This window comes from Vidua macroura, chromosome 32 (assembly GCF_024509145.1).
Source record: "Vidua macroura isolate BioBank_ID:100142 chromosome 32, ASM2450914v1, whole genome shotgun sequence".
NCBI classification, from domain to species: domain Eukaryota; kingdom Metazoa; phylum Chordata; class Aves; order Passeriformes; family Viduidae; genus Vidua; species Vidua macroura.
Genome location: NC_071602.1, coordinates 582,279 through 609,182, shown reverse-complemented (window position 1 = coordinate 609,182; position 26,904 = coordinate 582,279). Strand labels below are relative to the sequence as shown.

Sequence of the window (26,904 nt, the reverse complement as noted above, 5' to 3'; positions counted from 1 at the left end):
CTGCCTCATAGAAAGGAGGTTTAATATCAAAGCACAGCCAGCATTGTTCAGTAATGTTAGGTTGTGTTACATTGAGGACTTGGTACGCTGCCTGCATAAGTTTCCAAAGGGTACTTTGCTGGGGATCCGGGGTCGGGAGTATGAGGGTCTCGTTTCTGGGCATTGTGGTGTCACTGGTCCCTATAGCTGTCTCGGTTAACTTCTCCTCAGCAATTACAGAGTTAGGGCCTATGGGTAGAGGATCATGTGGTAGGATTTCCTTTTTTATTTGAATGTACCCTCCACGATCCTTACCCGGTTCCCAACACCTTACTCCCCAAGTTTTTCCTACCAGCCATCCTGGGTCCAGGGGCTTGAGCACCTGTATTTTCAAGGACCTACAATTCCCCATATACAGAATTTCTCCTTGAGTGCCATACCATGGAACTTTGCATCCTTTAGGATACCATGAGACCTGTAAAAATTTATCTGGATGGGTGACAGCCCAGGCAGTTGCTATGGTTTCACAGCCCCAATATCCACACAGATATTCCCCAGGGTAATTACAATATCCCCTCCCAGGATTGGAGCTAGGACACCAATAGATAGCGTGGAAGTCAGGTTTACTCCATCCCCACACAGAGTTCACCAAGTCCTCATTAGTAACTAAAAAAGTAGGAGCTACAGTGGTGGCATTTTGCTTAACAACTTTCCCTTGGTCTATTTTGGTCAGAGTCCAATTAAATGGCTGGTGTGCATAGTCCCCTTGTACAGGCCAGGTACAACATATAACTAATATGTACAGAATTTGCCAGCAAGGGTGGAGTCCAAACCGCCCCAGAACTTGATTATCATTATTTCCCCCTTCCCACTGTTTGGTTTGACATGTTATTGCCGGGCTCACCTTTACCCTTGGGAGATCAGTACCCTTGAGGCAGTTCTTGAAATACCTTTGAATTGTCCCAGTTTGAGGGCTCTTTCCTCCACTGCTTCTTATCCCTCTGCCTCGCTCGCCGACCCGGTTGCTTCGAGCCGCGAGGTGTACCATCTTCTCGGCAGCAAGGATATTCTTCAGGAGGACCCTTACTCTGTTTTTGCTGCCTCTTTTTGAATGATTCCCAATTCTTATCCTTCACTTGCGGTGAATTACACTGAATTCCTGGTAAAGTCTTCCGGCAATTCCCTTTTATAATTTGAACAATTAGGGGAATTGGTTCATTAGAGTGGTAACAACAATTTTCAGGCCTAGCCCCCTTAGTAAACACCTCCCACCACTCTTGGGATTCCCTTGGTAGGGTCCCGTTCTCTTCTCCAATCTCTAGGACTGACTTTGTCAGTTCTCTTTCTAATTGGTAACACCCTTTACAAATACCCCTAGGAGGGGTACCTCTATAACTATGGACCCACCACCGTTCCTGGCAGATTTTACAAATATAGCATACAAAAGGGTAACAATCACAATCCTTATTTGTACAATAGACTCTAAAATCATCAGTTATAGGATATCCATAATCCAATATCTCACTATACCAGCTGGTTTGTACAATTTTTACTGAGTCCATTAAGTCCGTTTAAATGTGACCTTAAGATCTCCGGGTTGGCTGGTTATTCTCCAGGGGTCTTCGGCAGCAGCAGCAGTAATCGGTCCCTTTATTCGGCTCGCATGTGTCCATCCCTTTTCAGCGGTTCTGACTGCAGTTTCTGTAGTAAGTAAAACAACATAGGGGCCTTCCCAGTTTGGGATTAGTGAGGTTTCTTTCCAAGTTTTTATTAACACCTTATCATCTGGTTTTATATTATAAAAGGGCCTTTTTAAATCAGGAAGACTGAGAACCGGTGCATTTACTAATTCTGCCTTGAGGTCCTGTAGTTTTTCCTCATCTTCCCGAGTCCACTTAAGCAAGCCTTCTTTTGTTAGTTTCTCATATAGGAATTTTACTTTCCCGCTAAATCCCTCTATCCATTGTCTACAGTACCCAAACAATCCTAACAGCTGTCTAACCTCCCGCTTTGTCCTTGGCCCTGGCATAGCTAAGATTCCCTTAACCCTTTCTGGGTCTAGTTTCTTCGTTCCTTGACTCAGTCTATGTCCGAGATATTTCACCTCTTTTTCCACAAATTGTAATTTGGATTTTGACACTTTGAGTCCTTTCAAGCTTAGAAAATTGAGTAATCTTATACTCTCTTCCCTGACAATTTCCTCTTCTTTCCCAGCTACTAACAAGTCATCTACATACTGAATCAGGACAGTCCCTTCTCTCAACTGAAAATCTGTAAGCAGCTGCTCCAGTGCCTGGCCAAATAAATTAGGGGACTCTGTAAACCCTTGTGGGAGTACCGTCCAACGGAGTTGTTGTTTCCTGTGGGTGTCTGGGTCTTCCCATTCAAAGACAAAATAGTCCCTACAACTTTCTTTAAGGGGACATGCCCAAAATGCATCCTTTAAATCTATAACACTATACCACTGATTTTCGGGGCCTAATTTACTTAATAAAGTATGAGGGTTAGTTACTACAGGGAATCTTTCTACAGTCCTTTTGTTAATTTCTCGTAAGTCATGTACCAAACGGTATTTCCCATTGGGTTTTTTAACAGGAAGGATAGGAGTATTAAAAGGAGACATGCAGGGTTCTAATAACCCTTGTGCTTTTAATCTTTCAATTTCAGGTTTGACCCCTTTCCTTCCTTCATTTGGAACTGGATACTGCTTAACTCTAACTGGGACTTCAGGATTTCTTAATGTTATCTCAAAAGGTTTTATGTCCAATCGGCCTGCTTTTTCTGGGGTATACCACACTTCAGGGTTAATTTTCTGTTCGTCCTCTACCCGAAGAGGACATAATTTAATATTTAGCTTCTTGTCATTTATGTCGATTCCAATTCCTAATTCAATCATCAAATCTCGTCCCAGTAAGTTATAGTCAGCCTCTGGAACTAACAACAGTGATCCTATACCTATTTTGGAGCTGGTTTCAAAAATCACGTCTTTGATTACAGGCACTTTAAAGGCTTCCCCTTTTGCCCCAACTACCTGTATTGTTTCTCTTGATAATTTACACCCTGAGGGAAGGGTTTGAACCGTTGATCTCTCAGCTCCTGAGTCCACAAGAAACTCATATTCTTGCTGCTGGGGACCAATTTTTAGTTTTACCAGGGGCTCTGTTTTTTCCTGGGTCCCCAGCAAATAGAGCCCCTGACCCCCTCAATCTTCCTTGAATTGCTTTTCATCTGCCAACCTTTTTCTGCATTCCCTCCGAAAATGCCCTCTCTTACCACAATAAAAGCAGCTTCCTTGTCCACTCTCCTTTTCTCTTCTCCCTTTTTCTACCTTCTGGCCCTTCGGCTTACTTCCCTGGAACTGACTAAGCGTTCCCCTCTGCCCTTCACGTACCACAGCCATCATCACTCTTGCTTGTTTCCTATGTCCTTCCTCCTCTCTCCGTACATACACTTTCTGAGCTTCCCGCAACAATTCATCCAGGCCTCTACCATGCCAATCCTCAATCTTTTCCAATTTTCTCCTAATATCAGGCCAGGCTCTGGCCACGAACTGGGTCTTTAACAACATCTGTCCTTCTGGAGTGTCAGGATTTACTCCAGAGTACAGCTGAAAAGATCTCCGGAGCCATCCTAACCATTCCGTGGGGTCCTCATCTTTCTTTTGACTCTCACAAAAAGCTTTATTCACATTCTGCCCCTTAGGGACTGATTCTCTGATCCCCTGGATAAGAATTGTTCTTAAGTCTGCCATATGTGTCCTATGCAGGGGATCTTGCTTATCCCAATTAGGACGCTGTAAAGGCCATTTAGTATCTGCTTGGGGTCCTGCCTGATGGTCTCTATCCCAAATTCTCATACCAGCTGTCCTGATCATCCCTCGCTCCTCAGATGTGAATAAAATCCCCAGTATTGACTGCATTTCGTCCCACGTATACACGTTGGGCCCCAGAAACTGATCCACCCGCTCTGCAACTCCAAGGGGGTCTTCCAATAGATGTCCCATTTCTTTCTTGAACTCCCTCACATCTCCTGAATTAAGAGGTACCTCTACATAACCTATTCCCGGAATTTGGGCTGGTTGTCCCTGCTGACCAGCATTAGGATTAGGGATCATTCCCAAAGCTACTTCCCTTAATGGATATAGAGCTTGCCTTTCCCTCTCGCTTTTCCCCCTTGTTAGGCTACGAGTAACACGACGATTTTCCTCAGGGACCGGTTCCAGGATTTCTACTTCCTGGTTTTCAAAATCCCCCCCTTGATCTAAATTGGGGTAGACTACTGGTGGTGCTGGTGGAGGTGGAGGAGGGGGAGGTATGTATAGTAGAGGGGGTGCAGTTGGAACCTCCTCAGGCTTTTTATTTTTCTTTTTTTTTCTTTTTCTCCCTGGGTGCTTAAGGCAAAAAGTTTTGCTCTTGTTTTCCCCACTATCCAGAGAGCAGCGTACTTGCTCTCTTCCATATCAAAAGGTTCTTTAGAATTTACATAAATGTTTAATGCCTGGCAAATCCAGTCCTCGAAGCTTCCAAACACTGGCCAAAATAAATTATCACCACGGATTTGTTTCCCTCCCCATACTTCCATACAATAATGTATCATTTTTGCCCTATCCTTCCCTTTTCTTGAAGGGTATTCATCCCAAGATTTTATTATTAAACCTAACGGACTGTCAGGTGGTATCTGGGGAAACTTTACTGGGGTCCCCGTCCCCATGGAATCAGAGGGCTTGCTTTTCCTCTGTCCCATCTTCCAGGACACCTTCACACACACACATACTCGCAGCCCCCTCTTCGTGGCCCAGCCCCTCTCGGGGTCTGGAAACCGCACTACTTAGAGGTCCACACTTGCCTCGTCCTAAAAGGACGTCTCGTACGTTATGTCCTGGGATCCCAACCCCAACCGAGCGGATCCCACTTTTATACTCACGCTGTCCTGCGTCTTCGCCCGGGCTTCGTGCACAAAGATTATGGGGTTACCGGTATCCCTTTTGCTTAATACCGAATTTAGGTTCGTCGGTAAGGGCCCGAGAAGGAAAAGCCTGCACCAGGGCCACTGAAAAAGCAGCGGGGCGCCTCCCTGATTAGGAATTCCTGCCCGTTTGCCCTTATCCGAGTCACGGCACCAAATTTGTTATGGACAAATTCAATTGGGGAGGCTAATTATAGATAAATCAATTAACAAGAATTTATTAAGCAAGCGGTATTAAGCAAAAAACAGCGCTGGGCGGCCGGGGAGTTTCCACTCTGCCACGGCGCACCTTCCCCCTTTGACCTTTTTGTTTTTATAGTCCCCCCTCTTTTTCGGTTGACGTATTTTCTCTCGATGCACTCTGCGCCGGTGCAATTGGTTGCTAGGGGGTCCTTTTTCTCTCTGCCCTTGGTGATCATAGGGATGAAGGCTCCTTATCTTCTTTGCCGGTTGTCCTTGGTCTAAAAGTTAGCTTGTATATAGTTAGTTACACAGTCTTCTGTGCTAGCTGCATTTGCACAATTCTTAAGCAGAATACTTGTTGTTTATCAAACCCCCCCCCTTTTTTTTTTCTCCTCTTTCTCTTCTCACAGTCTGAAATTCTCTATTCAGTTTAAATTCTTATTTTCTTTCAATGTTCGTTTTGATGAACAAAGACCTTTTTATTACAACATCATGGAATTTAGTGGAACCAAGGCTCCACTGTTACCCTCCAGAACCAAGGAGACTATTCTGACATCATGGAACCTTGTGGAACCAAGGCTCCATTGTTACCGTTCAGAACCTAGGAGACCATTGTGACATCATGGAACCTCGTGGAACCAAGGCTCCATTGTTACCGTCCATAAACGAGGAGACCCTATCGACATCATGGAACCTCGTGGTACCAGGGCTCCATTCTTAACAGTCCAGAACCAAGGAGAGCATTGTGACATCATGGAACCTCGTGAGACCAATGCCCCATTGCTACCGCCCAAAATCTAGGAGACCATTGTGACATCATTGAGCCTCTAGGAACCAAGCCTCCATTGTTCCTGTCCAGAATTAAAGAGACCATTGTGACATCATGGAACCTCATGGAACCAAGGCTCCATTGTTACCTTCCAGAACCGAGGAGACCATTGTGACATCATGGAACCTTGTGCAACCCAGGATCCATTGTCAAGTACAGAACCAAGGAGACCATTGCAAAATCATGGAACCTCGTGGGAAGAAAAGGGAAGAAAAGCCCCATTGCTACCATTCAGAACCGAGGAGAACATTCTGAAATCATGGAACCTCGCGGAACGAAGACTCCATTGTTCCCATTCAGAACCAAGGAGACCATTCTGTCATCCTGGAACCTCGTGGAACCAAGGCTCCATTGTTACCTTCCAAAACCATGGAGACCCTTGTGACATCATGGAACCACGTGGAACCAAGGCTCCATTTTCATGTCCATAGCCAAGGAGACCATTGTGACATCATGGAACCTCGTGGAACCAAGGCTCGATTGTTACTCGCCAGAACCAAGGAGACCATTGTGACATCATGGAACCTCGTGGAACCGAGGCTCCATTGTTACCGTTCAGAAAAAAGGAGACCATTGTGACATCATGGAACCTCGTGGAACCAAAGATCCATTATCAAATACAGAACCAAGGAGACCGTTGCGAAATCATGGAACCTCGTGGATCCAAGGCTCCATTGCTACCATCCAGAATCGAGGAGACCATTCTGACATCCTGGAACCTCGTGGAACCAAGGCTCCATTGTTACCCTCCAAAACCAAGGAGATCCTTGTGACATCATAGAACCTCGTGGAACCAAGGCTTCATTTTTATCATCCAGAGCTGCGGAGACCATTGTGACATCATGGAACCTCGTGGAACCAGGCCTCCATTTTTACCGTCCAGAACCAAGGAGACACTTTTGACATCATGGAACGTCGTGGAAGCAACGCTCCATTGCTGCCGTCCAGAACCAAGAAGACCATTGGGACATCATGGAACCTCGTAGAACCAAGGCTCCATTGTTACCGTCCAGAACAAAGGAGACCATTGTGACATCATGGAAGCTCATGGAACCAAGTCTCCATTGTTACCGTCCGGAATCAAGGAGACCCTTGTGACATCATGGAACCTCGTGGAACCAGTGCTCCATTGTTACCCTCCAGAACCAAGGAGACCATTGTGACATCCTGGAACCTCATGGAACCAAGGCTCCATTGTTACCTTCCAGAACCGAGGAGAGGATTGTGACATCATGGAACCTTGTTCAACAAAAGATCCATTGTCAAGTACAGAACCAAGGAGACCATTGCGAAGTGTTGGAACGTCGTGGAACCAAGGCTCCATTGCTACCATCCAGAACCGAGGAGACCATTGTGACATCATGGAACGTCGCGGAACCAAGGCTCCATTTTCATGTCCATAGCCAAGGAGAGCATTGTGACATCATGGAAACTCGTGGAATCAAGGCTCCATTGTTACCCTCCAAAACCGAGGAGATCCTTGCGACATCATAGAACCTCTTGGAACCAAGGCTCCATTGTTACCGTACAGAACCAAGGAGACACTTGTGACATCATGGTACCTCGTGGAACCAAGGCTTCATTGTTAACAGTCGAGAATCAAGGAGCCCATTGTGACATCATGGAACCTGGTGGAACCAAGGCTCAATTGTTACTGTCCAGACCAAGGAGACAATTGTGACATGATGGAACCTCATGGAACCAAGGCTCCATTGTTACCGTTCAGAACAAAGGAGACCATTGTGACATCATGGAAAGTCGTGGAACCAAGACTCCATTGTTACCGTCCGGAACCAAGGATGCCATTGAGACATCATGGAACCTCGTGGAACCAAGGCTCCATTGTTACTCTCCGAAAACCAGGAGACAATTGTGACATCATGGAATTTAGTGGAACCAAGGCTCCATTGTTACCCTCCAGAACCAAGGAGACCATTGTGACATCATGGAACCTCGTGGAACCAAGGCTCCATTGTTACCGTCCAGAACCAAGGAGACCGCTGTGACATCATGGAACCTCGTGGAACCAACACTCTATTGTTATCATCCAGAACCAAGGAGACCATTGTGACATCATAGAACTCAGTGGAACCAAGGCTCCATTGTTACCCTCCAGGACCGAGGAGACCATTGTAACATCATGGAACCTCGTGCAACCAAGGCTCCATTTTTATCGTCCAGAACTGCGGAGACCATTGTGACATCATGGAACCTCGTAGAACCAAGGCTCCATTGTTACTGTCCAGAACCGAGGAGACCATTGTGACATCATGGAACCTCATGGAACCAACACACCATTCTTTCCATCCAGAACCAAGGAGTTTATTGTGACATCATGGAACCTAGTGGAACCAAGGCTCCATTTTTAACATCCAGAACCCTAAGAACATTGTGACATCATGGAACATCGTGGAACCAAGGCTCCATTGTTATCGTCCGGAACCAAGGAGATCCTTATGACATCATGGAACTTCGTAGAACCAAAGCTCCATTGTTGCAGTCTGGAACCAAGAAGATCCTGGTGACACCATGGAACCTTGTGGAAGGAAGGCTCCATTATGGCCATCCATAACCGAGGAGACCATTGTGACATCATGGAACCTCGCGGAACACGGTTCCATTTTTACCCTCCAGAACTGAGAAGAGCATTGTGGAATCATGGAATCTTGTGGAACCAAGGCTCCATTGTTACCTTCCAGAACCATGGACACCATTGTGACATCATGGAACCTCGTGGAAGCAAGGCTCCATTGTTACCCTCCAGAACCAAGGAGACCATTGTGACATCATGGAACCTCGTGGAACTAAGGCTCCATTGTTACCCTCCAGAACCGAGGAGAGCATTGTGAAATCCAGGAACCTCGTAGAACCAAGGCTCCATTGTTGCCATATAGAACAAAGGAGACCATTGTGATATCATGGAACCTCAAGGAACCAAGGCTCCATTGTTACCGTCCAGAACTGAGGAGACCGTTGTGACATCATGGAAGCTCATGGAACCCAGGCTCCATTGTTATCGTCCAGAGCCGAGGAGACCATTGTGACATCATGGAACCTCGTGGAACCAAGGCTCCATTGTTACAGTCCATAACCGAGGAGACCATTGTGACATCATGGAACCTCGTGGAATCAACGCACCATTGCTACCCTCCAAAATTTAGGAGACCATTGTGACATCATGGAACCTCGTGCAACCAAGGCTCCATACTTTCTGTCCGGAACCATGGAGACCATTCTGACATCATGGAACCTCATGGAACCAAGTCCCCATTGTTACCGTCCAGAATTAAAGAGACCATTGTGACATCATGGAACATTGTGGAACCAAGGCTCCATTGTTACCGTCCAGGACCAAGGAGACTACTCTGACATCATAGAACCTCGTGGAACCAAGGCTCCATTTTTACCGTCCACAACCAAGGAGACTAATGTGAGATCATGGAACCACATGGAACGAATGCTCCATTGTTACTGTCCAGATCCCAGGAGACCATTGTGATATCATGGAACTTCGTGGAACCAGGGCTCCATCGTTACCCTCCAGAACCAAGGACACCATTTTGATATCATATAACCTCGTGTAACCAAGGCTCCATTATTACGAGTCGAGAACCAAGGAGACCATTGTGACATCATGGAACCTCATGAAACCCAGGATCCATTCTTATTGTCCAGAACCAAGGGGACCATTGTCACATCATGGAACCTCGGGGAACCAAGGCTCCATTGTCACGTCCAGAACCGAGGAGACCATTGTGACATCATGGAACCTCGTGGAAGCAAGCCTCCATTGTTACCGTCCAGAAGCAAGGAGACCATTGTGACATCATGGAACCTCGTGGAACCAAGGCTCCATTGTTACTCTCCAGAACCGAGGAGACCATTGTGACATCATGGAAGCTCGTGGAACCAAGCCTCCATTGTTACCATCCAGAACCAAGGAGACCATTGTGACATCATGGCCGACTGAGCCCGGGGATACCCCAGACCATCGGACATCCTGCTCTGTGTATAAAGTGGGGGAACAAGGAGGAAGGGGGGACATTTGGAGTGAGGGTTTTTGTCATCCCAGGTAACACTTGCCAGGATGGGGCCATGTTTCACCAGAGAGCAGGGTCGACACCAAAGACACAGACACCAACCTAAGAAATTGTGTCGTTTATATCATGCAAAACAGCAAAGAATCACAAAAGGATAAGCTCAGCAAAGCACATTGTCATTAGCAAAGTATTACAAAAGGAGCAGCTCAGCAATGCACCCACCCATCACTACTCAAGATTGCCTGCAGTGATGAAGAAAGATCCAGCCCCAGTCACCCTCAGGCTTTGCCATCCCCCAGATCCAACCTCTCTGTAAGAGGGCCCAGCTTGTACACTGTTAAACAAACAAGCTGACATCACTGCTAGTGTGGGAACTTGTGGTTTCATTCTCCCGTTTGCTTTCTCCCAAAGCCTGGCCAGGACTCAAGGAGGAACCAAGGGAGGTGACTTTGATCCTACAGCCCCAAACAAAGCCAGATGGGGCCTTGTCCTGCTTCTAAATACAGGAAGAAAAATACGTCTTTCAGAAAGGAACAGATACATAGATCCTATTGCTAATAAGACTTTGTTAATGAGCGGGCACAAATATAGCATTTGGTTTGAAGGCTCATGTGGAGCTCAGCTTTGGCCCAGGGCCTGTTCTTCAGGCCTCAGTCAGGGCCTGGTGCTCAGGCCTTGGAACTTCAATCAGTGCTTTGATCTATACAGGAGGTACAAGGTTCATAACAACTCTTTGGATAACAGAGCTTAGATTTAGGTGTTATGCATAAAGGCAGTGCCTCTTCTTCTTCAATTAAGTGCTGTTCAAGTTCATTACTCAGAGCTATCATTTGATTCCTTTTAAAATATGCCTAGTTAGATGCTATTCTCTCTTCTTTATCAAATGCCCCTTTTTTTCTTAAGACTGTGTCTCTTTTTAGACAAGTCTCCATTTCCAGCATGAAGTGTCACAACAACTCGAATACAGAATCATAACACACCAAGTGCTCACACTGCAAGGATCACAGTGACTGCATGAATTCATTTCACAGCAGCCTCCAACTTAGAAGCCAATCCCAGCATGAAGAATTTTCTTCTTGCTGCCACTCTTCTACTGATTGTTCTATTGAGGCCATTCCTGATTGTTGGACCTCAAACCCAGCACTTATAGACATTCCTGCAACATTCCTGTCCCATGGTAGCACAGGTTCCTCCTTGGCCAGCAAGCAGATAGTCCAAGGCCATGCACTTCTGTAGAGCCCTATTTGTGTTTTGCTCTTGGATATTTTCACAGGAGCATCTACTATTTCTTCTAATAGTTGATTTAGCTCATTCATGCAAACTCCACAGGATGAGGCAGTGCACGTGGGGCACAGGGTGAACCAGATCCTTTTGCTTTCTGAAACCCACGGCACTCCCTGGGGGGAAAGTGTTCTCTTGGCGCCAGCTCTTCCTGGTGGTTGTTGCTGAAGGACCCGAAATGGTGGCCCTGCAGCTGGGAGTGGTGAGACACTGACACTGACCAGCTCCAGCACTCTGAGTTCTACTGGCATTGGGAGTGATGGTAAAGCAGAGAAATCCTCTCACACCGTGGCCTCTAGAACTAGAACAGGGTTTGGTTTCTCCGGAAGGGAAATCCTAGTGAATCCTGTCAAAGTGATCCTTGTATCCCTGTGTTCCACAGCAGTTTTCTGTAACTGTCCCTGCTCTGACTCCATTACGAGGCAGAGCCCATGGACAGAGTTCTGGCCACCCCACAGGGTGGGCCCTCTAAGGGAACCCCATTCCTCCCAACTGCAGCTGAGAACACACCCAGCCATCAGTGACATTGAGTACTTTGGCTACTTTGAGCTTTAAATTTTCAAAACAGTTTCCATGACTAATCCTTGGTGAACCTCTAGAGGTGTTTGTGGCAAAGATTCTGGCTGACTCTCAACATACAACTTACAGATATCAGCAGTACTTCAGTGACAAGGTGAATCATTCTTTTTCTTCAATCTCATGCAGGATAAGGACAATAATTCTGTTGTCCATGAAGCTGGCACCTTTTTAATTCCAGAAGAATGCCCCCGAGGTCCTTTGCTTGTCCATTGGGGCAAACAGAGAGATTTGGTCTGGCAGCATGTGTAAAACAATCTCCTGTAATATCTACTTGTTCTCACACAGAGCACTTGGCTGCAGGGACACATTCCCATCGTTCCTACCCAGGTTTCAGGATTCAACCAGTGCTGTCTTTCCCAGGAGCTGTCCTTTCAGCTGCCTCGGGAGGGCCTTTTGGCCTCTGGACCCACACTCTGGTTCCATTCTTAGCACTGCTGGATCCAAACCCTTTATCTCCACCAGCAGCAGTGATTTGAGGTGGATCTCCTTTTTCCCAATTGTTTTTAAAACTGACAATATCAATAATTGTGCTACCCTGTCGTGGGTTTGAATAATCCAATCTTGTTCACTATTGTTTAACCAATTTCCTTCAATTTCTCCTTGAAAATCTGCATCAGTTCCTCCTCCCATGATATGAGCACTTTGCAAGGCCAAGCTCCAGTGAACAGTTATGGAACCAAAGTGTCCTGGAGGAATCTGGATTCCTGTTCCTGTCTTGTTAACTCTCATTTGCTTCTGATTTATCCTAACTAATTCCAATGCATGAAGGTCCAGCCCTGCAGCCTCTGAGCTGGCCCTGCCAGGGCCATCACAGCCAGAACAATTTCCCAGGCAGTCCAAGTCTCACTGTCCATGGCTGTATTTGCAAATTGGGAGCAGCTGTGCACAGCCAGGGGGTTTCCATTTCCCCAGGGGGCCATTGCTAAGGGCATGGAGCACATCTGGGAGATGGCTTCTCCATGGGGACAGGTTCCCATCTCCTGCTTTTGTCAACTGCTCTTTTAGCAATCCCTTCACCCGTTCAACCAATCCTGCAGCTTGGGGATTGTCTGGGACATGAAAAACCCAGCAGTCTTAATCACTTTATTTCTCACAATAATAGAAAAAGCATTCTGCATCACAGTATCTGCAAATCCTATAAAAACAGCCAATTTCATCCCTTCCTCCTTTCTTCATTGCACACAATTCACAAAGTTTACCACTGACAGCTGGGTCTTGGCCAGTCCTTTTCTGTGGGGTATTCAGTGTCACAGTGAGCAGTCAAAGCTGTCAAATTAGTATTGTCAGCATTATTTCACATTATCAATTTTAAATTATACAGATATGAATACAGATAATTGGGTTATATTATATATAGCTATTATTATTATTATATCATTTGAACAAATGAACCTGAGTTCATGATTTAAACCTTCTTCTGTCACTCCATGTGGGAGTATTCTAACAACAGTTTTTCCTTCTGTTGGTGCTGTTTCCAATGTGCTGTTAACAAAATCCATCTCCGTCTTCCCAAACCCACAAGATCTTTTCCTTTTCCCATATGCAATTTTTGGATGCATTTTAAGACATCCAGGGGTTCAGCCTCTTTTAACCGACTGCCCCACTGCTCACACGGTGCTCTGACCTCAGCCCACTCCAGAGCCAGGGAACTCCAGGGAAGGGCTTCCCATCTGGGAATTCCTGATGGGACTGATTCCTCACATCTACATTTAAAAAGTGACATTTTGTTGTCATCTGGCCAGACTGTGCCACTTTTGTTTTACCAGTGGGCAGGGTCAGCACCAAAGACACAGACACCAACTGAAGGAATCAGTATCAGTTACTGTAGCTCAAAGCAGCAAGGAATCACAAAAGGAGCAGCTGAGCAATGCACCCAGCCATCACCACCAAAGATTGCAGCAGTGATTAAGAAAGATCCAACCCCAGTTACCCTCAGGCTTTACCATCCCCCAGATCCACACAGCAGCTGGGGAAGCTGTCACAGCCAAGGGCTGCAGAGCCACTCCCAGACTCTGGGAATTCCTGCAGGTGCCTCCAGCCACAGGTGAGGCTCCAGCCTCGCTGTGAGAGGGCCCAGCTCTGACAGTGCCGAATGAACAAACTGACAGCACTTCTGGTGTGGGAACACCTGGTTTCATTCTCCTCTTGGGTTCCTCCCAAAGCCCGGCCAGGGCCCAAGAGGAACCACGGAAGGTGACTTTGACCATACAGCCCCAGACAAGGCCAGATGTCAGATTTCATGGCCTTGTCCTGCTTCTAAATACAGAAAGGTCAATACATGTTTCACTAATGAGTGGATACATCTATCACAGCACTAATGACCATGCATATTTCATTAATGAGCAGATACAAAGACAACCTTTGGTTGGAAGGTTCATCCAGAGGCCACCTTTGGCTCAGGGCCTGTTGTTCAGGCCTCACTCAGGGCTGTTGTCCAGGCCTTGGCACTTCAGGGACGTGGTTTAGTGCTGGGCTTGACAGTGCTGCGTGACCGGCTGGACTGGATGAGCTCAGAGGACTTTCCCAACAGAAAGGATTCTATAATTCCATGATTCCATCTGCTGCATTCAGCCAGCTCCATGTTAGCAGCATTAAATTGCTCAGAAAGTTTCTTCTTGCTCATCCCTTGAGGCCTGAGGCTTCAGCCCCTTCAGCTCCTGGTGCTCAGCTGCTCATGCTGAACCAGATGAGTCGGAGAGAAGAACACAGTCCATCCAATTCCTTCTGGGACACGGAGAGGGGAGGCTGTGGAAACAGGAGCATTGTTTGCTGTGGCCTCCTCTCTGCCCTTCACGCCTTTCAGCGCTTTGAACCAGCCCAGAGCTTTCTCCAAGAGTGCAATGGAGCAGCTGTTCCTGCTCCCCACTCTGGCTCTCTCCAGTCTCTCACCTTGCCTGCTTTTGTCCCTCTTGCTGTGCCCTCTGCTCCCCCAGGGCTCGGTGGCTGCTGCCCAGGACTGTGGGACTGGCACAGATCCAGTGGGCGAGACCCTCCTTTCTCTGCCCTTGGAGCTGCCTGGGCACAGCAGCCTTTTCCATCTGGAAGCTCCCCATGGACAGCTGTCCCCAGCTCCGTTCCTTGAACAACCTCCAGGAGCCCAGGGCTGCCACCTCAAGTCCCTGCTGGCCCTGGGGGCTCCCAGGTGCCTCAGGCTGCTGTGACACCGCTGCACAGGGGAGGGAAGAGTGGCAGGGGCTGTGCTGAAAGTCAGCTCCATGTGCTGCTGCTGCTGGGGGGTCATTTGTCCAGCCCTGCCCCAGAGTCAGGGGGCAGATCCAGGCCCTGCTGCTGCTCCCTGGGGATCAGCCCCAGTTTGGGTGCTGCTGTCAGGGCCAGCAGGAGCAGTGGCTGCAGCAGCGGGTGCTGACAGTGCCCCAAGCCCCGGGGCCAGAGGGGTCCCTGGGCTGGGGCTGGGAGGGAGCTGCCCCTTGTTCTCCCCCTGCCTCACCCAGAGCTGGGCCAGGCACAAGGGGGGCAGCAGAGCCAGCGGGGAGCCTGCGAGTCTCTTCCAGCCCTGTCTGCTCCGAGTTTGGGCCTTGGAGCCTCAGGTGGCCAAAGGCAGCTGCTGCTGGTCCCTCTGTGTGCCCGTGTTCAGCAGTGCTGCTCCATCAGTCTGTGCCCAGCAACGGGGAAAAGCCTCAGCCCTGCAGGGCCAGGAGCTGCCGGGCTCTGCCTGAGCAGCTCAGCCAGGTTGAAGGGAGATGCTCCCCACGGGAACCAGGAGCAAAGGACACTCCTTTTATAGGACATGTTTTCTATTTAAAGGAAAAAAAAAAAAAAAAAAAAGAAAAAGCAATAAAAACTATATAAATATGAAAGATAAAAACAAAACCTAAGTGTGTTGTGAAAAAACTTCTCTAGCTTAGGATTAAGTGGTAACTGATCTTATGAAAAAGAGAACTCAGTTATTTACTTTATGAATGAGCTGATGGCATGGATCCATCTAACTGACCTCAGCAGACTTTTTAAAAGTTTTAGGGGTTTGTTTCCAACATTGTTATTTTAAATTGTGGTTGAAGCAAGAGGAAATTGCTTTGTGCCCTTCCAGCTTCAAGCAGGACTGGGAATCTAAACTCTGTCAAATCACAAACCCTTCAGAAGATGCCCTTGCTTCTCACCCTGTGAATGAGCTGCACATTCCCTTTGAAACTGTCAGGGGTTTCTTAAAGACACAAAGTCCCACTTAGAGCTTTTTGCTCTGGTTTGGAAGTGGGAAGGGCAATTCTCCATCCATCAGCTCCAGCCTGCACTGCCTCAGGAACACGGCCCACTTGCCAGGTTTGGCCCACTCATGGCACTTCTAGAGGAGGAAGAAAGTGCAACTGCACCATTCCAGCCAAAAAGGAATGGAGAGTGGGACAGACAAAACATCCTGGGGAGATGCAGGCATTCAGCTGGGACTGTGGAGACTTTAGTCCTTGCCAATGGGATGTGTGTCCCCAAGCGCAATCTCCTGGCCTGCAGGAGAGTCTCGCTCACCTGCCAAAGCAGAAAGCTCAGGGCTGTGCTCAGAAGGGGCTTGTCTGATGCAAAGCTGTCAGAGCAATGTGAGGGCAGAGCCAGCCCAGCTGTGCCCAGGGCTGAGCCCAGCAGAGCCCTGGCAGAGCCCAGAGCAGCCTCAGCACCCGCAGAGCCCGGCTGCAAGGAGAGAAACCAGAAAGCGCCCGTCACCTGAAGGCTCCTGTCCCCTTGTCCCAGCCGCCCGCAGTGCCCAGGCCATGCTGGCCGTGCCCAGAGCTGTGCCCAGCGCTGCCCATCACTGCTGCCTTTGGCAGCAGAGCAGGAGGGCAGGACATGTGCCCAGCCTGCAGCCAGCCACGGCACATCCAGCCCTCAGCAGCTGCCCAGAGCAGGATGCTCCTGTGCTCGCTGCCATCTCCCCAAAGCTCTGATCCCACCATGCCAAGCAGACGGGACCCACCTCATGCCATCCCCCTGTAAGAGACGGTCCAAACTTTCCTTCATTTGCCTCACGGCCGTCACAAGGACCCTGCAGACCCCTGACAGGAGTTCTGGCCTGGCTGGGGTGGACACGTGTTGAGGAATTGGCACAGCTGCCCAGCCCACAAGGAAGAGAAAGAACAAGCTGTCAAGTTTCGCAAACATTTGTCCTGCTTTGCTGCAAGAGTTCTGCTGCACACACAGTGTGGAAAGCCAAGAGAAGCTGCAGTTGGTGGCACATCTTGTGACAGAAGCTGCACCTCATTCCCCAGGAAAAGTTCTTGGAAAGAGCAAACAGGACTCCCAGGAGTAGAGTCTGGGAAAACTGAAACAGCTTTTAGGAAATGAAATGAAAATGGAAAGAAACAATCCAAGATGTTTTTCTCTATTTATTTTCATGCTCCCCTTTTCCATCTTGCACTACTTCTCTATGCCATGAATTCCAAATGCATCTCACCTCTAGGATCCATGACATGGCAAGGTCTAGACACTGGAAAATACCATGAGCTAGACACAGTGTGCCTTCCCCTGGTTTTCTTGGAAAGCAATGCTGTAAACTAAATGCAGTGCTTGGGTCAGGTACAAATTCTGCATTCAGGGAATGTGCCCCGACAGGGTTTGATCCTCAGCAGGGACAATGCACAGCAGCGACCGAGGGGATCCCTGTGCCCCTGTGCAGGAGTCCAGACTCTGGGTCTGGGCTGAACAGGGCAAAGTTCCCGTGTTTGGACAGGCTCAGGGGCTGCCCCCGGGGAGCGCGGGGCTGGGTGCGGGGGCGAGCGGGCAACGGACAAACGGACACGGGGACAAACGGCCCCGGAGCTTCAGTTGCAGCGGCAGCAGCGGCAGCAGCAGCAGCAGCAGCAGACAGAGCAGCGAAAGCAGCAACTTTGTGGAGTCCCTCTTGCTCCTCCTCTCCCTCTCCCGCTGTCCCGCAGCCTCTCCCGCTCTCCCGTTCCCCCTGTTCCCTCCTCTCTCGGTCTCTCTCTCCCCATGCCCGGCCGGGCCATGCCCCCGGCCCCCACCTGCATTTTACTTCCCAACTGCTCCCTCTTTTCCCCCAGTGAGTTCCCAGCACGTGGCAGTCTCCATCACACTGTTGCCTTCCTTGATGCCCCTCACCACGAGGAAGGCCAAGCCCCTGGCTTAGGGACTCATCCTGTCACTGGCTGAGGAGCAGCAATGTCTCAGAGGTCTGGTTGGATTTTAGTGGCATTCAGAGCTGCTCTCCAGCCCTCAACTCTCCTCACTGCTGAGCTCCCACTCCCTTTTCCTTGTCCTTTCAGCAGGATGAGCTCTGTGAATCCCCTTGGGCCTCCCCACTCTTCCCAGCCCATGCACCCACCTCAGCTAGGCTGAAGCTGCAGCTTCTCTGTCTCCTCTGGCACACCAGTCCAGTCCCCTGTGCGGGGAGCCCCAGCCCCAGAGCGCAGCACCCAACAGTGCAGTCCGGGCTCGAGCAGCTGCCCTGCAGCCCTGGCTTGGCTCTTGGTGGCAAGGGAATGCTCCCTGTTTGCAGCTGTCCCTGCAGGATAGCCCCAGGGCAGAGACCAGCTCCCACTGCAGCCCTGAAGCTTGGGGCAGACAGTGGTCCCAGAGCTGAGGTTCATGGGGAGCACCCGCAGCTGTGCCTGGCACTCTGTTGCCGTGTGTCGCAGTGCAGGCTGCCTTGTACTGGGTGAATGGACCAGCCCCTGCTTTGACTGACAGGGGCCTCGCCCATCACATCTCTCCCAAGGCTGCAGGCATTTCACAGGCCAGAATCTGAAGGGGCGCAGAGATCCGACCAGTGAAATTATCCAGACTGGCTTTTTCAAAGGCCCCTTAGAAGGAAGGGCTTGAGCACAAACGCTCTCTGATTGCCCCATGGACATTGGGCTGAGTGGTCTCTTTGGCTCCAACCCACTTTCCTCCTTGAGCCAACGTTACCCACTGCCTCCCACATCCCCCCCGTGCCTTCCCACTGCCTTGTCCTGTCAGGGCTTTCACAGCCCCTCATCCCTTGGTGGCCCCATCCCCTCAGGGTCTCCCTCAGCCCGGCCAACCTGCCCGGCAGCAGCGCCGCAGCCCCACAGGAGCTCCCGAGGAGCCCCATCCAGAGGCACCTCGGAGCCCTCAGCAATGCAGCCAGCAACACACGGGCAGGAGGACACAGATGGCCGTTCCTGCCTGGGACAGGGCTTGTGGCCATCTCCAGGCACCGGTCTCACAGGGATCCCTGGAACTCCGGCCCCTGCCCACCGGCTCTGTTGGCAGCACAAAGGCTTCAGCAGAACCACCAAAGGCCAAGGGGCTTCTGGCCATTTTCCCTGCAAGCCTGCACATGCCTGGGCAGCTTGCTGAGCCCAGGCACCCTTTGCTCCCTCTTCCCCTATGCCCTGCAGAGCCTGGGCAGCAAAAGAAAGATCCTGGGAGTCTGTCTATTACAACACATCCTATATTTATATTCTACAGAAAAGCAAAAAGAACGAAAGAACAATCTTGAAGATATTAAACACTCCTGCTGGCTCAGGTGGCCCCAGCAGACAGAGCCTCTGGGATCAGCACTCTGCACAGCTCCGGCAGCGCAGCCAGCCGAGCCCCAAGAGACGAGGCCGTGTCCTCCATGCCCTGCGCAGCTGATCATGCAGGCTGTCCAAGAGGGAATATCCAGCTCTCTCTACTGCCTGGAGGATGTACAACGTTTGAATTGCCAGGCTTCCAACGGCGACGCTGATGTCATTTGCCGTGCCTTCAAGGGCTGAAAGAGAGAGCAACAGAGCCATGGTCAGATCCCGGATCTGAGGGGACCCGAGGAGACCTCCCTGCCAGGGCCATCCCAGCCGGCTCCGGCCATGGCCAGCAGGGAATAAGGGACAAATGGGATCAGCCCGAAGCTGCTGGCCACAAATCCCCCAGGTGGCCCTGAAATCTCCGTGTGCTCTGCCCACGCCGCCCCTCGTCCGCACAGGGAGCAGAGCCCTGCGCAGCCGGGGCACGGCTTGCAGCTCCCCCGCCAGCCCCGCTGACAGCCCGCTGCCCTCACTCACCCTCACAGATGAGCTGGAGCTCTTCCTTCTTCCCCCTCAGCTGCCGCCCGGCCATCCCTGCCAACACAGAGCCCGTCACGGCCCAGCGGCACAGCTCCCTGCCAGCGGCGCTGCCAGCCCTGTGGCCACACGGCCTCCTGGCCCGGCAGGGCTCAGCCGGGCCCTTGCCGCACGCTGCCGCCCAAGGGCACGGCTGCGAGAGGGCGGCAGCAGCGCCCAGGCCAGCCGGGGCTCCACCCCGCCGGGCCCGGATGGCGCTGCCGGGGCAGCAGGCGGGGCTGGGGCCGAGCTGCGGCGGGGCGGGGAGGGAGCCCGGCCTCGCGGCTCACCCAGGAACCTGATGGCCGCCTCTCGCAGGGGCTCCTCTGGGCTCTCCAGGTAGGGCATGGCCTGGCGCAGGTGCTCGGCCGCTCTGCTGCTGTCGTCTGCCAGCTGGAGAGAGCGGCAGGAGGGAAGGCTTGGCGCGGGCTCAGCCCCTGGACCGGGCACTCCCTGCGCCCAGCCCCAGCCTCCCCTGCCCGCACCGCCGTGAGCTCGGGCCCACAGGAGCCTGGAGAAGAGCCCGCGCCGCCTCTGGCTGCAGCAGCGGGCAGGGGCACAGCTGCCAGCCCCGCACACTGAGCACCGCGCTCAGGGGGATTCTCCAGCCTGAGGCTGGCACTTCCAGGCCATCCTTACCAGGCACTCGGTGAACTTCCACAGCTTCTTGTTCTTCACCACTTTTTCCAGATCCCTCCTCTTCAGGAACTGGGCCACACAAAGCAGCGTTTCCTGAGAAGCCTGGAGAGCAGCAGAGACGCGGAGATGGCCCCACAGCCCAGGGCGCAGGACCTGTGTCCCTGTGCCAAGGCCTGGAGGAGGCTGCAGCCCAGCAGGCGCCAGGGCAGGAGGCAGCTGAGCCGCCTCCCAGGGGGACAGCAGCAGCCCACGAGTCCTCACCTGTGCCACACGCCCATCCTCGTCATGGCAGTGGAAGAAGAGTGGCAGCAGACTCTGGTGCACGTGTGTCTTCAGGGCCTTTTTGTCCTTTTGCAGTGGAAGAGACACCAATGTTTGGAAGAGCAGGATGGAGAGCAGCTGCACCTGGCTATTGTCCTGTATGAAAGGAAGAAAAAAAGACCTGAGCATCGGCTGCATGGGGCTCAGCTTGGCTCAGGCCTGGAAATCCACAGGGCACAAAGTGTCCGGGCAGCAGCCAGTGGCTGTGGCTGGAGGCAGCGAGCCTTACGTGGTCAAAGAGTGGCAGGAGCGCCTCAACCAGCCGCAGTGCAATGGAGCTGCCTATCAGCATGTCCTTGTCCCGGGAGATAAAGCTGAGGAGCGTGACTGTCATGCTAACTATCTCTCCATCTGCGTCGCACAGGAGCTCCACAAGACTTTCAGTCAGGCTCCCCATTTTTTCACTCTGTGCGGAACACAAGTTTGTGAAACGCCATCCTGCTGCCGCAGGGCCTAGAGGCCAAAGGGCTGTTGCGGAGCACTTGGGCAGCTGAAGCAGGAGGCAGGAGAGCTGGGAGCAGCTGCCCCAGTGCCTAAAGCCCAGCAAAGCCCAAGCGACTGCATTCCCGAGCGCAGCCTCAGCCGCTGCCCCCTTCTCACCATCGAGGGATTGTCAATGAGCTTGAGAAGGGCCCTGAGCGCCAGGCGACGCCTGTCCCTGCACTTGCTGTGCAGGTGCCTTGACAAGATTTGCAGGACTCTGTTAGCACTGCCTCCACTCAAGTTCAGGCACTCGAGGACCTGAAAGGCACAGGGCAGTGACAGGGGACCCGGCCGGCAGGAGCCCGGAACCGCACAGGGCCGGGCCCAGGCAGCAGCACAGGGCGCGGGCACCCGTCCCAGGCAGCTGCGGCTATGAGAGGGCAGAGAGCTGGGAGGCAGCTGAGTGAGGCAGCGCTGGCCATCAGGCTCACCTCCACAAGGAAGGCCAGGGCGGGCAGCTCCCAGCGTGGCTCCAGAGTGTTGAGCAGCTGGAGCAGGTAGCGAGCGATCCGGGAGCACAAGGGGATGGAGACACGGGATATCTCCCTGGCAGGAGAAAAAGTAACCAAGACTTTGGGCCGGGGGACAAACCTCTCCCAGGACAGACTCACAGAGGTCTGGTCTTTCCCCAGCATCCTGCAATTTGGGGATTCCCAAATCCCTGGGCTATTTGGGAGGCAGCTCCTTGTGGGTACCCTCCTCTGCCAGCCTTTTCCAGTCTGCTTGGCTGTGCCTCGGTGACAAGGCCCTCTGGCCCACAACCACTGGGACTGTGTGGGGCACCCTGGGCACAGAGCACAAATGTCAGAGGCAGCGGGGAGAAGGGGGTCTCACCTGGCCAGCAGACCCACGGCATAGTGGTGGGTGTCAGCACACAGCAGCGTGTCCCAGCCACGCTTGCGTTCCATTGCCAGCACCACATCCTCGTGCTCCATTTGGCAGAGCAGGGACTTCAGGGTCCGCACTGCAAACCTGCATGCAGAGCAAAGCCCAGGTCAGGCGGGGAGCACTGGCTCCTGCCCAGGGATGTGGCAGGGACAGAGGAGTGGGATGGAGTACCTGTTGGGGCTGGTGGCAAGGCCGTATTGCTGCTGGCATCCCTTCCAGAAGGTATCTACCTCCTCTGGCATATCCAGAGTGCTGAAGAACACTTGGAAGAGCAGCTGCACAAGTAGGTGGGGGAAATACACCGTCACCATCTGTGGGACACAGGGCACCTGGAGGATCTTCCACATCACCACAGTTGCCTGCAAAGGACAAAGTCCCCCGAGACAGCGCTCAGTGCCGAGGTGTCCGTGTGGCAGGGCCCGAGCACGGGAGGGAGAGGCCCGGAGAGACGCAGGGGGAGCAGCGGGCCTGGTGCCCCTGAAGCTTCCCCGAGGCCGGGTTTCAGCCCAGCGCCTGAGGCAGGGAGATGCAGTGGGGCAAGGAGGATGGAGAGCTGCTGGGCAGGTGGCCTTGGGGCCAGCAAAGGCCAGTTGCAGAAACTCACAGCCAGGACAAAGACACCAGTTTTGCCCCCATCAGAGGTGAACGTGCTGTGCTCTGGCCAACTCCCCAGCACATCGAGGAGTATCAGCTGCACTGGCTCGGCAGTCCTGGGCGAGCACATGATGCTCTTCCACATGGTGAAAGCAGCTCTGTGGGGTTAGAGCTCTGTCTCAGGGGGGTCTGGGACACAGCACCGTGGCCTGGGCAGCAGCGGGGACCTGAGCTGGCTGCCAGCTCTGCCTCTGCCCACTGCCCCTCGCCAGCAGCGCCCAGGCAGCCCAGGCCTGTGGGGACAGGCCCCTGAGGGGCAGCGAGGGAGCATGGCAGCAGGCTCGGGGGCTGAGGTGCCAGGGCTGGCAAAGGGAGCAGCCAGAGGGCCCTGGGGACTCTCTGTTGGTCAGACACCTGGCACAGGCTGTACAGGCTGATGGGCTGGGGAGCCCTGAGCCCTCTGGGCAGGTGGCCCCATACCTGTCACAGGATGGGGCCACACACAGGAGCGTCATTACTACATCGGCAGGCTCTTCTTCAGTGAGATCCAGGAGGGCCCTGTTCAGTCTCTGCTCAGCAAACTGATTGTCCATGAGCCACACGTGGATGTACCTCACCATGGCGGGCACCTGGAGAAGGCACGGGGAGACTTGGAAAGCTGCCAGAGGGAGGAATGTCCCCAGCTTCCCCAGAGAAGTGCTTCCCTTCCCACCACACTGCCATGGCCTCAAAGGCTTCCAGGGACCAGCAGATGTGGCTTGGGAGGCCAGGCAATTCCTGGGAGGATCAAACCCTCAAACCACAGGCTGCTTATTTGCTTTGGATTGCAAAACCCCCCCTCTATGAGCATATCCAGCAGGGCAGCACAGGTCTTGGTTTTGAAGGTGTGTGAATATGCTCTGAGCCCTTTGCCCATGGTGCTGGTCTCTTCCTCCTGAATCCTCTTGATGAATTTGCAAACCAAGTGTAGGAGAAGGGCAGGAAGCCAGGGATGTTCCACGGAATGCTCCAAGCGCGGTGCTCGGCTGAGCGGTGCCAGCAGGCCCAGCCCAGGTGGGGATGGCTGCAGGTACCTCCACTGTTCTGCGGAAGAGGCCACGGGCGGGGTCCTGCTCTTGTGTGCGGTCCACGGCTGCATCTGGCAAAGAGCGAGCGCAGCCAGAGCTGAGGGGCTGCGGGAGAGGCTGGAGAACACGGCCCAGCCCTGAGCTCCCCAGGCAGGGACAGCCCCGGGATGCCACAGGGGATGGAGCACAGCCACTGCGGGGTGTCTGCCCGGCCCCTCTTCTGTCCTGTCCGTGGGCATGTCCCCAGGGGATGGGATGGGATAGAATGGGATGGGATGGGATGGGATAGGATGCCATGGGATGGGATGCAGTGGGATGCCATGGGATGGTGCCAAGCTGGCTGCAGGCACCAACCCTAAGCCCAGCTCTGCCACTCACCCTCCTGTAGAGTCTTGAACCGCACCACCTCTTTGATCTCCTCTACTGCAGCAGCTCCAGGGCCTTCTTCCTCCTCCTGCACCCAGGCCAGCTTGGGCCCTCTCAGGGATCTCTGCTCCATGGCAGTGACTGGATTTGAGGCAAGTTGCAGGAGAGATGCCTTGGAAAAGCTCCGAGTCAGCAAGTCCTGCAGTCGTGCCTGGAAGGCACCTTCAAGACAGAAGCCTCAGGAAGGCTACAGGACAGCAAGTCCTGCACTCTGGTCTTGAGGGCTGCTGCCACAAGGACAGGAGACTCCTGTCAAGGATTGATTGTGGTCAGGCCTCGAGGGCACCGGTGGCAGGGATGGGAGATGCCTCCGGGGCACCAAGTCCCACGGTCTGCCCTCAAGGGCACCTGCAGAAGAGAAGCCTCGGGAAGGCCACAGGTCACCAAGTCCTGTGGTCTGGCCTCGAGGTCAGCTGCAGGAATAACGCCTGGGAAAAGCTCCGGGTCAGACACGAACGAGTGCGCTGTGCGGGGGCTCCTCACGGCACCGCTCTGTCCCGTCCTGTCCCGTCGCGTGCTCCAAGCACTCTGGCGTGGTCTTGTCACCGCCAGCTCCTATGTCACCCCGTGTCACAAAGGGCCCTTGGACACGCTGTCCCGTTCCATGACACGGTGACCACGCTGCACCGTGTCACAAAGGGCCCCTGCACACACTGCCCCCTGCCCTGGGGCCACCCCCGACCCACCCAAAGTGGCCCATGTTGGAAGGAATTCCTCACCCCAAGTGTCTAAGAGAGCCCAACAGGGTCTTTAGGAACGGCTGAAACCATCAGCAAATGCTGCCCTGCTCTGTGGGCTCAGGGCAGCAGAAGGAGCCCCCAGGGCTGCCGACGCAGCTGTGCTGGGAAGGGCACGGGGCCTTCCACAGAAGCTGGCACGGCCTCCTTGGGACACGTCCCGGCTGGTGGCCATCCTAAACCCGCGGGTGTGACACAGACAAGGAACGTGTGGGCCAGAGCACCAATGCTGCTTGGACCCCTGGGGCCCGGGGAGCGCTGACATCAGCAGGTGTGGCAGAGTCCCTGCCCAAGCAGACCTGCCACCCCCTGGGCCCTGGTAGCTCTGGTGCCCTTCTCCTGCCCCAGAGACCTGTGCCTGTTGGGGGCTTCTGTGCCAGAGGGAGCCAAAGCCCACGTGCACTGGGGGCTGCGCTCCTGCCTGCAGGGGCTCTTGGCAGGAGCACCTGGAGCAACTGCTGGCAACACTTGGTCTCTGTCAGAAGCTCTTACTCCATGCTGAAATTATTTTCTCATTGAAGTTCTTGCCTTCTGCACAAAAACACCTTAGTGGCCAAGGCACGGAAGAATCTGGCAAGTAAGAATCCTCAGTTCAGGAAAGCTTTCCTTCCTGTTGTTCAACTCAAGTAGTTCCAAAAATTTGCAAGCTTCCCAAATTAATTGGGATGGCCTGAGGAGGTGAAGATTTGGAATTTTGCTTCCCATCTCAAAGCAGCAACTCATTTGCCTTAACCTCATCCACTGAGGGTCACTTCACAGAACCCAACACTACACAAAAAAAGGGCAAAAACAAGGGCCATTCTTTGGTTTTCTATGAAGGGATGATAATATCCTAATTCTCTTAAGGAATAAAAGCTCTCAAGAAATCAAAGTCCACTCAGTGGTACAAAATTAGCCCAGAGAAATGAGTAGATGGCAAAAGGGCGAATCCTCCCCCTGGTACAGATATCAAAGTGGCCAGTAAAGTGCAGCTCTCTCCTCTTGTTCCCTGCAGCAGAATCAGGAGCATGAAGAGGAAAAGTCACAGATATTCTTTCTGCCCTCCCTAACCAAAGCTGTGCCAAAGCACAGATGCTGCCTTCCAACTGACTCCAATTCCAGCCTAGACCTCTCACCTTCCACACAACTCCTTCTCCAACACCCCACCAGCACCAACCCCCCCAAACTCCCGCACAGAAGCCCTCAACACCCTGCCAGGAGCCCCAGCTGTCCCCGTCCCTCCGCAGAGCTTTCCCAGCCTCCAGCAGACGCCCTGGTTCCCTGCAGGTGCCGTGGGATGGCACTCAGGAGGATCTGCTCCAAGGCCTTCCCCTGGAGCAAGCTCAGGCTGCCAGGCCTATGGTTCCTGGATCATCCTTCCCACCGAGCCTTCCTGCGCACGGCTGTTCCATTTGCACCTTTGTGCTCAGCTCGGACTTCTCCACTGAACCAGGAGTGCTGGGGAAGGATGGAGAGCAGCCTGGCAAGCTCTTTCTCCAGCTCCCTCTTTACTCTCAGGGAGGTAGAACATTCCACAGGAAAGCAACTGCTGCCACAAGGAGCGGGTGGCCTCAGGCACCTTTGGCAAGGAAACAAGGCCTTTGTTTGACAGAAGGAAGCACAAGCAATTCACAGGAGTAAACAAGTAATGAGCACAGACATACTGAAGTACTTAGCAGCAGTTAGCATAAGAAAAACCTGGCAGGCCTAACTTGACCTGAGAGTGACTTGACAAAAAGCTTTAGCCATAGTCTACCAGAAGAACTAAGGGCAAGTGTGGAGTCAGGCCTGTGCAGGGAAGCCATGAGGAAGACTGTGCTGCTTTGGGGCATGGAGACGGCTCCTGGCCAGGGCCTGGATATCAGCTTCAAGTACAGCAATCTGACACAATGTATTTCTAATCCC

The 26,904-nt window shown here is 52.5% G+C and overlaps 1 protein-coding gene and 1 long non-coding RNA gene across 2 annotated transcripts; both read right to left on the bottom strand.

The window, feature by feature from the left end:
• Nucleotides 1–1,513: 1,513 nt before the first annotated feature.
• On the bottom strand, nucleotides 1,514–5,611 carry LOC128820915 (uncharacterized). The gene is made up of 2 exons (XR_008440997.1): nucleotides 4,903–5,611; nucleotides 1,514–1,680 (listed from the first exon to the last, which is right to left on the bottom strand). It is a non-coding gene; the product is annotated as an uncharacterized LOC128820915 (long non-coding RNA).
• A 13,640-nt stretch (nucleotides 5,612–19,251) lies between these two features.
• On the bottom strand, nucleotides 19,252–24,356 carry LOC128820925 (maestro heat-like repeat family member 5). The gene is made up of 12 exons (XM_054001766.1): nucleotides 24,236–24,356; nucleotides 23,864–23,928; nucleotides 22,368–22,555; nucleotides 22,143–22,280; nucleotides 21,740–21,854; nucleotides 21,426–21,566; nucleotides 21,055–21,231; nucleotides 20,766–20,921; nucleotides 20,505–20,606; nucleotides 20,156–20,258; nucleotides 19,827–19,883; nucleotides 19,252–19,537 (listed from the first exon to the last, which is right to left on the bottom strand). The coding sequence occupies exons 1-12, from the start codon at nucleotides 24,354–24,356 to the stop codon at nucleotides 19,338–19,340; spliced, it is 1,563 nt and encodes a 520-aa protein (XP_053857741.1). The 3' UTR covers nucleotides 19,252–19,337.
• Between the last annotated feature and the right edge of the window lie 2,548 nt (nucleotides 24,357–26,904).